Source organism: Centropristis striata, chromosome 2 (genome assembly GCF_030273125.1).
Source record: "Centropristis striata isolate RG_2023a ecotype Rhode Island chromosome 2, C.striata_1.0, whole genome shotgun sequence".
Taxonomy (NCBI): domain Eukaryota; kingdom Metazoa; phylum Chordata; class Actinopteri; order Perciformes; family Serranidae; genus Centropristis; species Centropristis striata.
Window position 1 is genome coordinate 40,121,193 of NC_081518.1, and position 14,558 is coordinate 40,135,750.

The 14,558-nt window shown below is 38.5% G+C and overlaps 1 protein-coding gene across 2 annotated transcripts in view; it reads right to left on the reverse strand.

Annotated features, from left to right (window-relative positions):
- The window catches only part of LOC131989702 (multiple C2 and transmembrane domain-containing protein 2-like), a 51,514-nt gene that overhangs the window by 33,660 nt on the left and 3,296 nt on the right, over positions 1–14,558 (reverse strand). For both annotated transcript variants that reach the window (XM_059355018.1, XM_059355011.1), the window contains exon 2: positions 3,010–3,625. In XM_059355018.1, the coding sequence (XP_059211001.1) occupies positions 3,010–3,576 (567 nt within the window). In that variant the 5' untranslated portion in view covers positions 3,577–3,625. The remainder of the gene's footprint in view (positions 1–3,009; positions 3,626–14,558) is intronic.

Below are 14,558 nucleotides of genomic sequence, written 5' to 3' on the forward strand. Positions count from 1 at the left end.
CAACGTGGCTACTGTATTCCAATGCTGCAATAACACTGCTTGTAGCACCATTACAATGTCAACTACTATAATAACGGTCCTAAAGCGTGATTCAAAAAAAGACTACAAAGACAGCCTACAGTCATGCTAACAGCTCTGTACGACTAACAAGTGGCTAAATGAGGCTGCAGAGGTTGTCGGGGACATGAAACATTATTGAGAGCTTAGTGGTGGAGATGTTGAAGTTACATTTATATGACTATAGTGTAGATTGTTTATAGTCATTAGCTTTTTACTTCTGACGATTGCATTTATGCTTAAAAATAAATAAATTGTGGAGACATTCTCGCAGGACAAAAATATAAATATTAAAGTTTGTCACGGGGCCTTTTTTCTGCAAAAATCCAAAATTCTATGGAAAATCCCATTGGCTTTGTTTTAGGGAAGCAGGATGATGTTAACTTACAGCTTGACCTGCAAAAATATGTTATCTCTGCAGCACTCCACCAACATGACCATGTTCACCATGTGCACTAAACCCAAATTACAGCAGAGTTTTATCAGAATGTTTTAAATGTATTTGGTCATAAAGCAAAGTAATTAAAATATAAATATATATGTTCTGACCAGATGACGACACAAGATAAAAAGCTAAGGGACAACCAAAATGGATTCCTATTACACTGTAATAAATTATTCTGTAGTCATTTCATTTTACTTAATATATTTGATAAAATGTATTAAATATAAATGCATCCTTGATTTTGAGGCAGTTGTTTAAGTAACTTTAATATAAAAATGTTTGAAATAGAATCTACTTATTTTGATCACATTAAATATAATCTTTATGTGTATGTAATTCTAAATCAAGAGAATTTTGAATGAATCCAACACAATAGAATTAGTCTGTTTTTAATTGACAGGCACTTCCTGTTAAGTTGTTATTAACTCAACTTGTAACGTAGTTAGATTTTATAAATAATATTGCGTGCAATCTGTTGCCTCAATTTTATTGAGTAGCCATTGTTTATCTTTTTTTTACAGTGTAGGCTGACATGAATGTCTGTAAAAAATTCACAGCAATCCATCAAATAGCTGTTGAGATATTTCCCTCAATTTGTGATTTTGTGTAAAAATAACAAAAACATTTTGTGTGTACATAACTTAAGGGTTTTTGTACCCTGTATGTCATCGCAGTAAGACCATCGAGGGTGTGGTGCAAAGTCATAAGACAACATTCAATATTTGCTGTCTTTGCTCAGCAACATATTTGGTTTATCCATTTTACCAGTGAAGAACAAATGTGACGGACATGTCAATCACAAATCCTACTGCACCCTGGCATTTAATGTTGGTGGAGATGATATCTGACAATTGTTTCTTTGTTCAAAGTATTATCCAATGAACAAGGTATATACTGAGCTACGGACTTTGGTATTAGTAAGGATAATAAGACTGTCAGACTATGATTTTAAAGGTGTCTTTAGACACTGTTCATATGTAAAGGAGGGCAATATTCCACCACAAAGATAAGTCTTTTGAGTGCTTGTGTCATTGATTTAGCCTCTGGCGACAGGGCTAATTTTCTGGTGCTGTGACAAGAATTCACGATTCCTTCAACCACTATTAAATATTAATATGGTAATTTGATTATAATTATATTCATAATTAATAATCAGTGTTCCAAATTGATAGTTTAATAACTTTATGAGACTGATTTAGGTGAATTGGCTATATTTTTCTGTTTTACAGATGGTGCCCCTTTTTACGAGCTGACTTAGAGTAAATTAAGTCATATCATTTCTTATAATTAATAATTGTTTATGATAATTATTAATAATTCTTATAGCCATCTAACCACACTTTTGAACCGTGAGATCCACACAAGTGTTGCTCAGGTTCATCCCTGCATATTTGGTATCCTTATGGAAGGGATAGCATTTATGATAACGCCCTTTTTGTAATACATTTGACGCCCTGTGCAAGGTCATCATTTATTCATAAAAGAGCCATCCTTAATTTCCAACATTTTTGGTGATCCTTGATGAAGGCAATTCGTATATGTAACTAGATGCCCCAACATAGTTGACGCCCCGTTGATTAATTACAACACTGGGGTTCCAGCAGAAAGACCAAAAATGGATGTCTGGGCCAAAACTTCCTCTTCCTCTTGCGCTGGTCATTGTTTACAGACTGATTAGCAACTTGAGATGTCAGAATAGAGTTTGAGTTGAGACATGATGCCTACCACCTGATTGTTTCTATGCACATGAACACATTTTTAAAAAGCTAATAAAAAGTTTAGAGCTGATGGGTTCTCCGCTTGCATTCTGCCTCATTTGCTCTCCACACAGACGGTTTACCTGCATGCAACCAAAGCCCGTTCAAATGTAATTGGATACCAAAATCTTGTCCAGTTGTCTACAGATTTGCATTCATATGCAAATAACTGTTTTGCCTCTTTGCCTGTTTGTAAGTGGTAAAACGACTGTGATGCTGAAAGTCAGCCAACTTACAGAAAAATAGTTAAATATAGAGTTTTAATATGAAAATCAGTTTTTGGAATCAGGCATACTTGAGCACCATGGGTCAAACTGATCTTTTCTCTACTATTTTTAAAGACTAAGGTGTACCAAGAGCTGAATATGACCATGCCATGACACAAGTCATTATATGTCATGCGTTGGCAGTATCAAAACACACGCAACCAGAGTTTATACGTTTGCACGCCTCCAAGTTAAACTTTGTACATCCTGTGCAAATACACCTGCCACCTGACACCTACTGTACTGCAAAATAAACAAGCCATGGTATCTCTTTACCTCTGTGTGTCAGGGAAACAAAATACTATACTATTCAACCTTACTCTACTGTCATGATCACTGTTATTGGTTCTACAAAAGCCTTAAATATAAAATAAAACATTTAGTGCCAAACAAGCTACCACCCATGAAATGTAAACCTTTACTTATGTTTGGAGTGATTTTCTCTTTTCATACTGATTTAGCATTTCAAAAACAGAGTGTGTACCTGTGGGCTGTCCTGGGACACAGAGGGAGGGTCTGCTGGGCTGTAGACCGTCATCGTCTCCGGCAGGGCAAGTTCCTCAGGCTCCATGCCCCTGGTAGAACTGTTGTTGGTCTCTGGAGAGCTCTTCTCTGCTTCACAGAAGCTGTTGAATGAGTCCTGGGAGGAAGCCCAGTCCGGATAGTCTGCAGGTACGCTCCTCCCAGCGCCTCCACCATCTATTCTCATCATCAGGCCACTCCCACTTCCTCCTGAGCCTTGAGCTTGAGGCTTGGCCAGCGGTGTGGAGGGGTCGCTGTAGCAGGGAGAGTTGAACTGTTGGAGCTGGCTGCTGGAGGAGACGTGAGTGTACTCCTGCCTCACGTCCCTCATGTCCCTCATGTCCCTCATGTCCCTCATGTCCCTCATGTCCCTCATGTCTCTCATGTCGGGAACCGAGGAGCTCATCCGATGGTCCATGGTGTTTTCCAGGTGAAGGAGATGTTTGCTTGTGGTCGTCTTGCCTCGCCGGAGGTGTGGCATCATCTTCTGGCGGAGATGCCGCAGCATGCCCGGCTTCTTGGAGTCCATGATGAGAGGGAGTTTCAGTCTGTCGCTAAGATCTGGACATCACCGACAGCTGTAGAGCAAAACAAATGTGACAGAAGTAGGTTACTGTCAGAGCTATGACAGCAATGCATCTGTGTCTGCCTCACGTTCTTACAATTCCAGACACTCACAACTGGCTGTGAAAAGTCTTAGTCAAACACAAGTAGCTGACATGAATTGTTATGAACATGTAATAAAGCTCCATCAGGTCTTGATCAGCCTTCAAATATTTACAATCATTCGAGAATGACTGTGGGAATAAAGAGAAATCGGTAACACTTTACAATAACCATCATTTATAAATGGTAAACAGATAGTTTATTAATGTTTAATCATCATTTATAAACCATTTATAGGCCATTTAGAATGGTAAATACATAATCTATTACTGTTTAACTAAATAATTTATGAATGGCTAATAGATGGTATATTAATGTAAGTTTATAATTAATTTTCCAATTTACAAACAATTAAATTATAATTAATAGTTTATTAATAGTTTTCGTTTCACTCATTATAACATTTCTAACACCATATTTAGTATGTTAATGATTTTGAAATGATTCATAAACCTTTAAGAAATTGGTTGAAACCATTTAAAGATTAAATATGTATATAGCACTTTGTAAATGGTTAATAATCGGTTTATAAACCATCTATAAACATTTCCAAGTGTTACCGAGAAATCTTAATTAATCATCATCATCAATCATTTTAACTTAAATCCTCCATGGAAGGAGATGCATATAAAACATCGGGAAAACTGATTTCAAGACTTTTTAAACATTTTTCACAAATATGCTTCCTAATGACAATAATCATTTTGGTTTCTTGCAGAGAATTAGATGAGAAGGTCCTCCCTTTTATCTGTCTGTTAAATGTGCCACAGCCATCAAACACCTGACTTACCTCAGCATAAAGACTGGAAACAGCTAGCCTGGCTGTCCAAAGGTAACAATATGTATTTCTAACATCTGCTGGCTCTAACTACTCCTTTTAAGTCCTGTAACTATTCTTCGAGCTGGGGTAGGTAGTTTGTCTGGAAAAGGCAGAAAAAAAACAAACAAGCCAGAGTTTCAGCCCTCCTCCTCCAGCTCCCTTCTCTCCTGTCCTATGCACCTCCCACCAGACGAGCGCGGACATTTGTGGGTGCTTCATACGGTAATATGAAAAAGTTATTACTCATTTGGAGTCACACCTCTCTGTTAAATGGCATGTGATTAGCCATAGTCTCCCGTCATGGCTAGATTTACTAAAAGCCTGAAAGAAAGCCTAGGGGAATTTTTTTAAACACATCATGCTGAAAGGTTATTATGAGATTTTTGCCTTATAAAAAACAACTCCCTAGCCCAGCTTTAAGTCATTCCTCAGGTATATGCTCATCACTCAGTGTGTAACCATGATCACCTTCACTAATACTCAGAGGTGACCTACTTACTGTAACGTTAACTCCCACAGTATATTTACAGAAAATATCTCCTTGTTTGAGCAAGCAACACCTGTTCTTATTTTAGGAACAGGACATTCGCTTAAAAGGTAAATGCCAAAAAGTATCATGTCACAGACGATTGCATAAGAAAGTAAATATGACAGTACCAGGTCTTGTACAATAAACAGAAGAACAAAGAAGGAAGAAGGGAAAGAGGCAAAGAAAAACTCTATGGCAAACATCAGTGTAAACAGTCTTCTGGAGGTTGATGATGGATTCGTGTTGACCAAGCTAATCATAAAAAAACGACCCATTCTTTTGTGTAATGTCAGCATTCAATGTTTGCAGGAAACTTGACTTCTTACAACCTTATCTTTTAATACTCCCAAAAAAACACTTCGAAGCTGAAAAATGTTTTGTTTGTGTGTGTTGCTTCTGTTGTGTTGAGGGTCACATGCCACTACTCTGATTTAGGATGTCTGTTCACTGCAAAAAAAGCCAACTTGTATTTTTTGGCCTAAAACAGTGATTTAATTTGGTAAAACTTGGAAATATAAATTACTGACATTTAGGGCAATAATGTAAGTTAGCACAACAAAGGAAGCCAGTTGTATGTTAAAAAACAAGTTTGTGAGTTGTTTTACTTATATCTTTAAGTTGGGGTTCACAACAAGGGACAATAGTTCTGCTAACTCTTATTTCTTTGTTGTGAAATTCGGTCATTAGCGAAAGCTAGTGGCTAACTGATGCTAGCGGCTAACTGATGCTAGCGGCGCTGCTTGTTACAGCTACAAGAGTAGCCATTAGTGTATCAATGCTAACTCAAGATTGTGGTCACAACATTAGCTGACATTTCATAGCGGCGTTACAATCGTGCCAGAGAAATTCAGAGTTGAGCAAACTCAAAAACAAAACTTAAAATATTTAGTTTAATTGACGTCCAACTTAAAATGTTATCGAAGTTTGTTGCCTTGAAATTTTGAGTTCACCCAACTTTTCTTTTTTTGCAGTGTTGCTGACCACTTTACTCTTTGTGTATGTTTTAATACAATTGTACTCATCTGCAAAACCCAATAAAAAAAGTTCGGGAAAAAAAATCAGTAGTATTCACATGTGATGCTAAATGTTTTTCATCCAGCCTTATGTAACACATGCATAGCTTTTTTTAATGGCTGTTCTAGTTCTGTGAGTTGTTCAGGTATGCAGCAATACTTCAATGATCACTTTTGTTTTCTGTTGTTTATTTGTTTGTTTTTTCTATAAGAAAATGACCACTTTACTCTTTGTGTATGTTTTAATACAATTGTACTCATCTGCAAAACCCAATAAAAAAAGTTCGGGAAAAAAAAAGAGATCAGTAGTATTCACATGTGATGCTAAATGTTTTTCATCCAGCCTTATGTAACACATGCAATGCTGATTCTATCAATATCAGAGCAACCACAAAATATACACAACATAAAAACAGCCCTGCCTGCAGTCAATCAAAATTAAATGACACATAAACCAGCTCAGTCATCACGCCCTAAACCACAAGTTCAGCATGTGTTACGCTGTAGGTGGAGCTCTCACATGTAACAATAATAACAGGTCCTGTAAGTATGTAGAAACTTCAAGGAGAATATAAATGGCAGGTTGTGTGTATGATACAATAACTGCTAATTGTTTATTTCCCCACACTTCCTCTCATTAGAAATAATATTCACACACTTCAGTTAGATTATTTGCGATCTTTGGGTAAAAAAAATGAAAACTTTACCTATTTTACGACTGCATCGCACAGTCTGTGACAGTCTGAGAAGACCGTGTGTTCTTGAAAACTGAGGTTGACATTTTTGTTTCCCAAACGTCGTACTTGAAGTATTAAGGGCATTTACTCTACTTATGCCAACTACGTTTATGTCGTAAACTCTGTCTTAACTCAAAGTTCTTCGGAACACCAATAAATGCTAAAACATTTGGAGGAAGGACAAGACACCTCCTCTTAAATATGCATCAGCATAGTGCATGAAAAATATATGATTTTGGGTTCAACTATTATACTGTATAATTGTGCATGGCCATTTAAGATTCTGTTTAAAATGTCACCGCTTCTTTTTTTGCCACTGCCAAATATTCCTATAAGGTATTCCTGTTATTTTATCCATGAAAGAGGTGGTTAAAATAAATAAAACAATACATTACAGTACAAACTCATGTTCTGAAAATTAACATATTTGAACCTCTGTATGGAAGCCCTGACAGAAAAGTGAGAAAAAAATCAGGTGATCCATTTTCTAAGCCTGATCTCAATATGTTTTCTCTCCTGTTTTTATGAGGTTATGGTTGTTGATTAAACCACGAGAGGTTGAAGTGTAAAACTACCCCAGAAAATATGTTTTTTCTCACCTGCAACATATCATGAATGTTTGTAGTTGTATTTAGAACATGAGGTAGTGGTTCACTTCAGCCTCGTGTGGCTGAAATGAAAATTACAATAACAAACACAACAACAAAATCACCTTTTTTTAAAAATCCATTGTCAAAGATAGGGGGGAAAAAAGTGATTTAGGCAAAACTTGTTTTTTCACCCACCAAATGTTTTTATTTCCACCGGTTTCACATATGGAACAAAAATTAAGGTGCTTAGAAAGATTATCCCAGTGAAGGTGTTTTCCTCCTGTTCTTCAACCATAAACAAAGGAGAGAAAACAATGACAATCTTAAAAAAAAAAAGTAGAATTTGCCTCTCAGGACTTCCATAGCTCTGGCTCAGGGTAATGAGGAAGTATTGTATGAAATATCAGAGCTGCTTTGCATCATACTGTCTGTGTATTTTGACCACCTCTTGGAGGTTTACCTAATGTGAATGCCAGTGAAAATTTTGGCAAGACTGAGGTCATTTCTCAATTTTCAAGTGCAGCCAGTACAATGTTTTTAACTGCTTGTTCCTGAAACCGTGTGTGTTTAGCTGAGTCATCCACCATTCATTCACAATTTACCTACTGTAGAGTCACTCTCATTATGTAAGACAAGATGTCTGTGTTAAAATTAAATGAACAGCAGGTAGACAAAGCAGTTCGTGCATATTGTTATGCGTCATTAATGCTTTAAGCTGTCATCTCTCTAAATGATCTCTGCAATACAAACAGCAGCAGTACCTGCACTGCAGCTGCTTCTACTGCTGCTGACAAAACCTGATTTTGTGAAACAACAGGCGCATAAGCCTCTTACTGGCCTCATACTTTGAATTGTCATTAACTGTGACCTGCCATGTTATCAGCTGGTAAGGGGAAGTGGAGGAAGATGAGGGGGAGGAGGCAAATCAAGGAGCAAGACAGGAATCAGTGTTTACAAAACCGGCAGAGGTGATGGCAGATGTGAGGAGGTGAAAGTGAAAAGAGCAGCTTGAAAATGAGAGTCCAGCATTTTAAAATGTGACAACCTCAGATGGTGATAAAATAAAGTACAGCATAAACAATAACAACAAAGTTTTCAATGACATATTTTTTCTAAAGGGGTTTTTTAGTTTTAGTATGGACAGTAATGGCTAGAGGTGGGCTGAAGTTTTCCCAGGAATTAGTCTACAACCACTCATCTCTATTTGGAGAAAATAAGTAACTAATGACTCGGATATCCTAGATTCAAAATTTTCTAGCCTGACCCAAATACAAGGATTAGATGGTGCATCATTGAAAGGGTGGGAGAGGGACGGCGGGCAGAGGGAAAGGATGATAGTCACTGATAGGCCTGACAGCAGGCCGACTGTGGACCTGCCCATTATTATACTTTACTTTAACTAAAGTATATAAATGTGTCGTGATCTACCAGTCCACAAGTGTTACAACAGATACATTGTGTTTAAAGGGTTACAAAAAAGGGTTTGATATAACTAAACCTTTGAGATGGAAAGGACATTTTCCAATGTCCATGTCTCAAAATATCTTTTTCAAATCAAAATGTTTTCTTTTATGGCAAAACATTTGACTCGTCTCGAATTCAAGGGCGACTTCATGAATAAATCCAGTAAAATGTGATTAAGTGTGGCAGTCTGTGGCCTAAAGGTTACGAATTGGGCTTGTCACTGGAGGGTAATGTGCTGCCCACTGCTCCTAAGCATGGTGTGTTCACTGGCGTGTCGAAAGGATGGGTTAAATGCAGAGGTTGAATTTCGCCATCGTGGGACTAATAGGGTAATCTTAATCTTAACTATTCATCATTTAAAAACTCACTGGAGCTAGCTGTAGCGTGCAGAGCAATGTGTTAGTAGAGGGTGTGTATTTGGACTGCAAAAACTTTGGCAAAATCTTTGTTTACTTTTCCAAAGATTATGGCTGAGGTCTGATTGATTCATTTCACACATATCCTACTCCTCCACCTCCTGTTCTAACACAGCTAAACGAGGTGTGTATGAACTATAAAGGTCAACGGCTCCAGAGCTCCATTTCTCTCTAAAGCTCCATAACCCTATGCCAACTTCCGAGCTCCAACCACATCTCGCTGATCTAGGGTTGCAAAATTCCCAGAATTTTCAAAGTTGGAGACTAACCATGGGAATGAATGGGAATGTATTAGCCTGGCTAACGCCAGACTAATCACAAATGAGATTAGTCTGGAAACCAGCCATTCATTTCTCCGTAGAGGAGGCGTGGTTTACGATCCTCCAGAGCCGTTTATTGGGCGCTACGAATGTCTATCAAAAGCGTCTGTAGGTAGCTCTTAGCCAATCGTATCAGTTATACCAGATGACGTATGTAGAGCGACAGAAATTGATGTTGACATAGCCAGACTAGCCCATCTCTACTTTGAGACTAAAATGCTCAATTCTGCTTCTTCAACGTTTTTTCTGCTGCATGTTCTGACTCTGGCTGCTCTGTAGTTTCAGCTCACACTCTACCGGGTGTGTTGGTGTGTGTGTGTGTGTGTGTGTGTCTGTGAGAGAGTGTTGTTTGCTGCTTTGCTTCTCCAGTTCTAGCGTTCTGCGTTTACTTTTACGCCTTATTCCCCCCCAGCTCGTAGCAAGATCACCGGTTGTTTATTAACCCATTGAAGCCTGGAAAGCGTTTACGTCGTTTTGTAGTATTTTGTATAAGCTCTCAAATACTTTTTGAATTTCATTTCTATCTGCTACAGAGGCTGAAAAATCTATTATTTAGTAGAAGAGTTCACACTTTTTTTTCCAGAATTTCCAGAAAATTAGAGGCTTATTTTAAAATCGCCAAGCGGTTTTTCAGGCCTCAATGGGTTAATATAATTTACAGTCTGCAGGAGTACTGAAAAACACGACTAGAGGCTGTAAAGCGGACTAGTGAGAGGGTTGTCCTCCCTGTTCAGCATGATGACGTTTAATGTCCTCGACAACCACTGTAGTCTCATTTAGCCAATTGTGAGCAACCACCTTTTTTAGCACTTGTAAAAACAAGTAATTTTACTTAATTTTTGAAGGGGTGGGGTCAGGGAGATGAACATTTATCTGAACATTCATGTTTAGTTGTTCGATGGAAAGGAATATATCCAAAATTCCTAAGCTTAAAACCTGTTACTATTCAGAAAAAACAGTAGCACAAATTTGCCATTTCCGCCTACTGTATTTGAATATTTGTGCATAGTGAGGTCTCTAAACAGGTTTTGGATTATATAAACTGGATATCACAGGAAAGCTGAGACCCTTGTGAATTCAATGAGCCCAGTGTTCTTCATGTGGATCATGTTAGTCATTAGTAGTAGCCAGTTCATTGCAGTGAGGGCATTTCTTTAGTCTCGACCTCAGTGTATAAAATGAGCTGCTGTGACCTCAAGGATAATCACAGCCTCATGAAACTTTACAACCACAAACTAGAGACCTAGAGAATTCAGAGGATGTGCAGCTTTCCTAGTTTATTGACAATAATGGGGATTATCAGCAGTTTGTAGAACAGAAGTGCTCGTCATCCAATCGCTGAAAATACAGAAATCTCCAAAATTACCAAAGTTTTTTAACCCAAATCACAGCATGGATTCTAACAACTTGGCTGTTCCAAAGGTCTTGGCATATTGATGTTATATTCTGGAGGGTTTTTCTTACTATTTTTATCCATTCTCTGGATCATAAAATTGCATTATGACCCTTTATTCACCACAATAGGTTTCAATAAGTAAATAATTCATTCATTAAGTCATTTTAATTAGGTATTTTTGACCAGAACAACTTGACACACAGTGCTGAGCTGCATCTCAAATTATTCTTGAGTTCACAGCTTTCAGATGATGTTCACAACTTCTATGTGGCATTTATTGTTGTCCTGCTATCTCCCCCTAAACATCCACTGACCACAACCACCAAAAAGGTCTTTGAATGGTAAACGGTTAACTTGCCATAGAAAGTTTCTGGGAATTTACTGGAAATTTTTCACCCCTTTGCAACCCTACACTAATCTGCCTTAAATAAAACTCATTAACAGAAAAAAAGGAAACCTTGCAAAAGTTGTGATGTTCTATACAGCTCTACAGGCCTCCCTGATGGCAGCATATTTGCTTGTTTGAGATGGTTGAGCCCCGGGCAGCCAACGTTTGTGTCTGTTAGATATCTAAATAACAACATTTAAATGTTTAATGTGTCAATGTTGTAACCCCCCCCAAGTGGCCTAAACAAAACAGGTATTGTAGGTTTAAAACCATCACTGTTACATGCTCTGAAAAAAAGCTATAATCAACAGGTTTCTGTTCAGTAAAAGCACGAGTCATTTTCTGTTGAAGCTTTCATTCGATTTTGATGTTAAAAAGCAGGCATTTGTAATGTTGTTGTATTTTATTTTAAACTTACTTCTTACTTCCAGATCCATTAAATATACATTACATTACATTACACACCGAATTACAAAATTAGTTTAGCCCAATTTCCTGGGGTGGTTACTTGCTTACATACATGTTACAGGAATCGCAGCCATATACAAGGCTTTGACCTAGTCTTGTTTAAGATAAACCAATAATATTTAATATTTCAGTGTAAAATGTGTTTTTCTACAGTACATTATACATGAGCTCCTTTTTAACATTACATTACATGTCATTTAGCTGACGCTTTTGTCCAAAGCAACTTACAATAAGTGCATTAAACCTGAGGGTGCTAGCCTCAGACCACAGGAATCAAGTAAGTACATAACTTTAAGAGCCAACTGTCATCGCTACGGGAGTGCTATATGTTAAAGAAGAAAAGATGAGAAGAAGAGAAAAGATGAAGAGCATTTAAAAATATATATATATATATATTAGGTGACCATGACTTAACCAAGGTATTGTTGGAAGAGGTGGGTCTTCAGCCTGCGGCGGAACATGTCTAGGCTGTCTGATGTCCTGTGGTGGGGAGCTCGTTCCACCATTTGGGTGCCAGGACAGAGAAAAGTCTAGAAGTGGTTTTGGGGCTAGTTGACCTACGCAGGGTGGGGGTTGCCAGCTGTTTGGCTGATGCAGAGCGGAGAGGACGAGCAGGGGTGTAGAGTTTAACAAGGTCCTGGATGTAAGTAGGACCTGAACCGTTAGCAGCGGAGTACGCCAGAGCTAGAGTCTTGAAGTGTATCCATGCAGCCACCGGTAACCAGTGGAGGGAGTGGAGGAGGGGTGTTGTTTGTTAGAATTTGGGAAGATTGATTTCTTTTCATGGTACCTTAATGTGATTTACCATCATTCATAATTGTCATGTCTAACCAGATGAGACGCAATGCATTTTGGGGTAAGTGCCACAGACAGTTCAGGGGCCCTGTTTCAACAATCTATAATGCCTGGTCTAAAGTGTGTGGTGCAAGTGCATTTATTGGGGATTTCCACTGGCCGCAGAACAGCTGGGCCGCGGTTTTTCTCCGTCCTCTGCCCGGTGTCAGTTCCCACTGGGTGCGTAACGGCAGCATAGCGAGCCAGCCGTATTCACGCGAGATAACGAAAACACGTGATAATTCTGAACGTACTGGAGACTGTGAGATCCCGTGATAAACTGTATAAAGTAAACAACAACAACAAACAGCTTACTTTGCTTCTCCGACGTGGAAGATCTGTTGATCTGACCATCTATCCTTATAAAAAAAGAATGTATTATGTGATAAAGGATTGTATGTTGTTCCACTTCAACAATCAGACTCTTGTTGTCCATGTTGCCGACCTTCTGAGACCCTTTGATCGATTGATTGATTGATTGATTGCTGATCTGGTGCCAAGACGTAATGTTGATGTGAAGTAGTTTTAGGCTGCATGAACTGCACATTGTGTTTTATTTTGAAAGGGGGCGGAAGTGTATTACGTTGATTTTATGTTGAATTTCATGTCTGGTGCAATCTGCTCTGTTGAGTTCGATGCGGATTAGCAATGGCTCGCGGCAAAAAAAGAAGTGCTACGGCTTGATCGCACTGCAGAGCAGAGAACCGCGGCTGGGACGCTGCTGAGACGTTACACGGCGCGCCCGGTGGAAATGGTCACATTGATTAGAGTGGTAGTGATCAGCAGTGATCAGCAGCGACCAGCAACGATCAGCAACGGTAACTGTGGTGCAGCCATTCTGCACCCGGTAGAAATCAGGCTTCAATTTAGGTATCCAACTCACTTTTGACAGTTATAAGATCCACAATGCTTTTTACTTTTGCATCCACAAATCCACATACTGTGCCGCTGGAACGTACTCAATTTTTTAGTAGTAGTAGACTCAGTAGTTAAAGTGCAATTTGAAACAGAGCCGGTAGGTCCAGTTTGAAAACAGGAAAGTGGAATGTCTTTTATCTGCCATTATTATTACTGGACACAAGATCAAACCAGTTAACCAGCATGCCTAAAACACTAATTGCCTGCATCTCTCTTGTCGCTGCAACTATTGGTAGGGTGTTTCACTACTTACACTCATGTGAGAGCATTTACAATCTACTGTAGGATCAAAACCTTTGCAAGGAACCAACAGAAATGAGTTCAAAGGTTGGAAGTGACAGATACGTCTACGACCACAGAAAGACCAGGTGGAGAACATGGAGAAATACATAGTTTTTATGTATTGGAGGCTTTTGACAAATGTTCAGCTAAATATATAGCTGTAGTTATTCTCAAAACACACTTTGGTTTCTTTCTGAGGCTGTAGTGCTCAATGAGGTGGACTTTAGCTGTGCTTTTTATACTGAACTCTGTCTTTAAACGAAGATCCTACGTACATATCAATAAATTCTTTGAATAGACCCAATAAACTTTACAGTTCCATTATTAACTGTCACACTAGCTAGGATTAACAGAGAGCATTATGGGAGCACAAAATGACACATTCACAGAACTACTGAGGAGTTATTGAGTGTGACACTGTACCCCTGATTTGACTATGAAATGAGTCAACCTTAAATTGTGTGATAACTTAGGTGTGGTCTCAAAAACATTAACAGGACACACTAGAAACTAGCTGCTGGTGTTATCATGTAACTAATATACAACCAGGTGGCCACACAGCTGCAACATGACATCATTTGAACTGCTAGTCAAGCCAGAGGGGTCACCCAGACTTAACCTGGTCTAAACAGATATGATTTGAATGCACAAACTCCACAGCTGGCCAGAT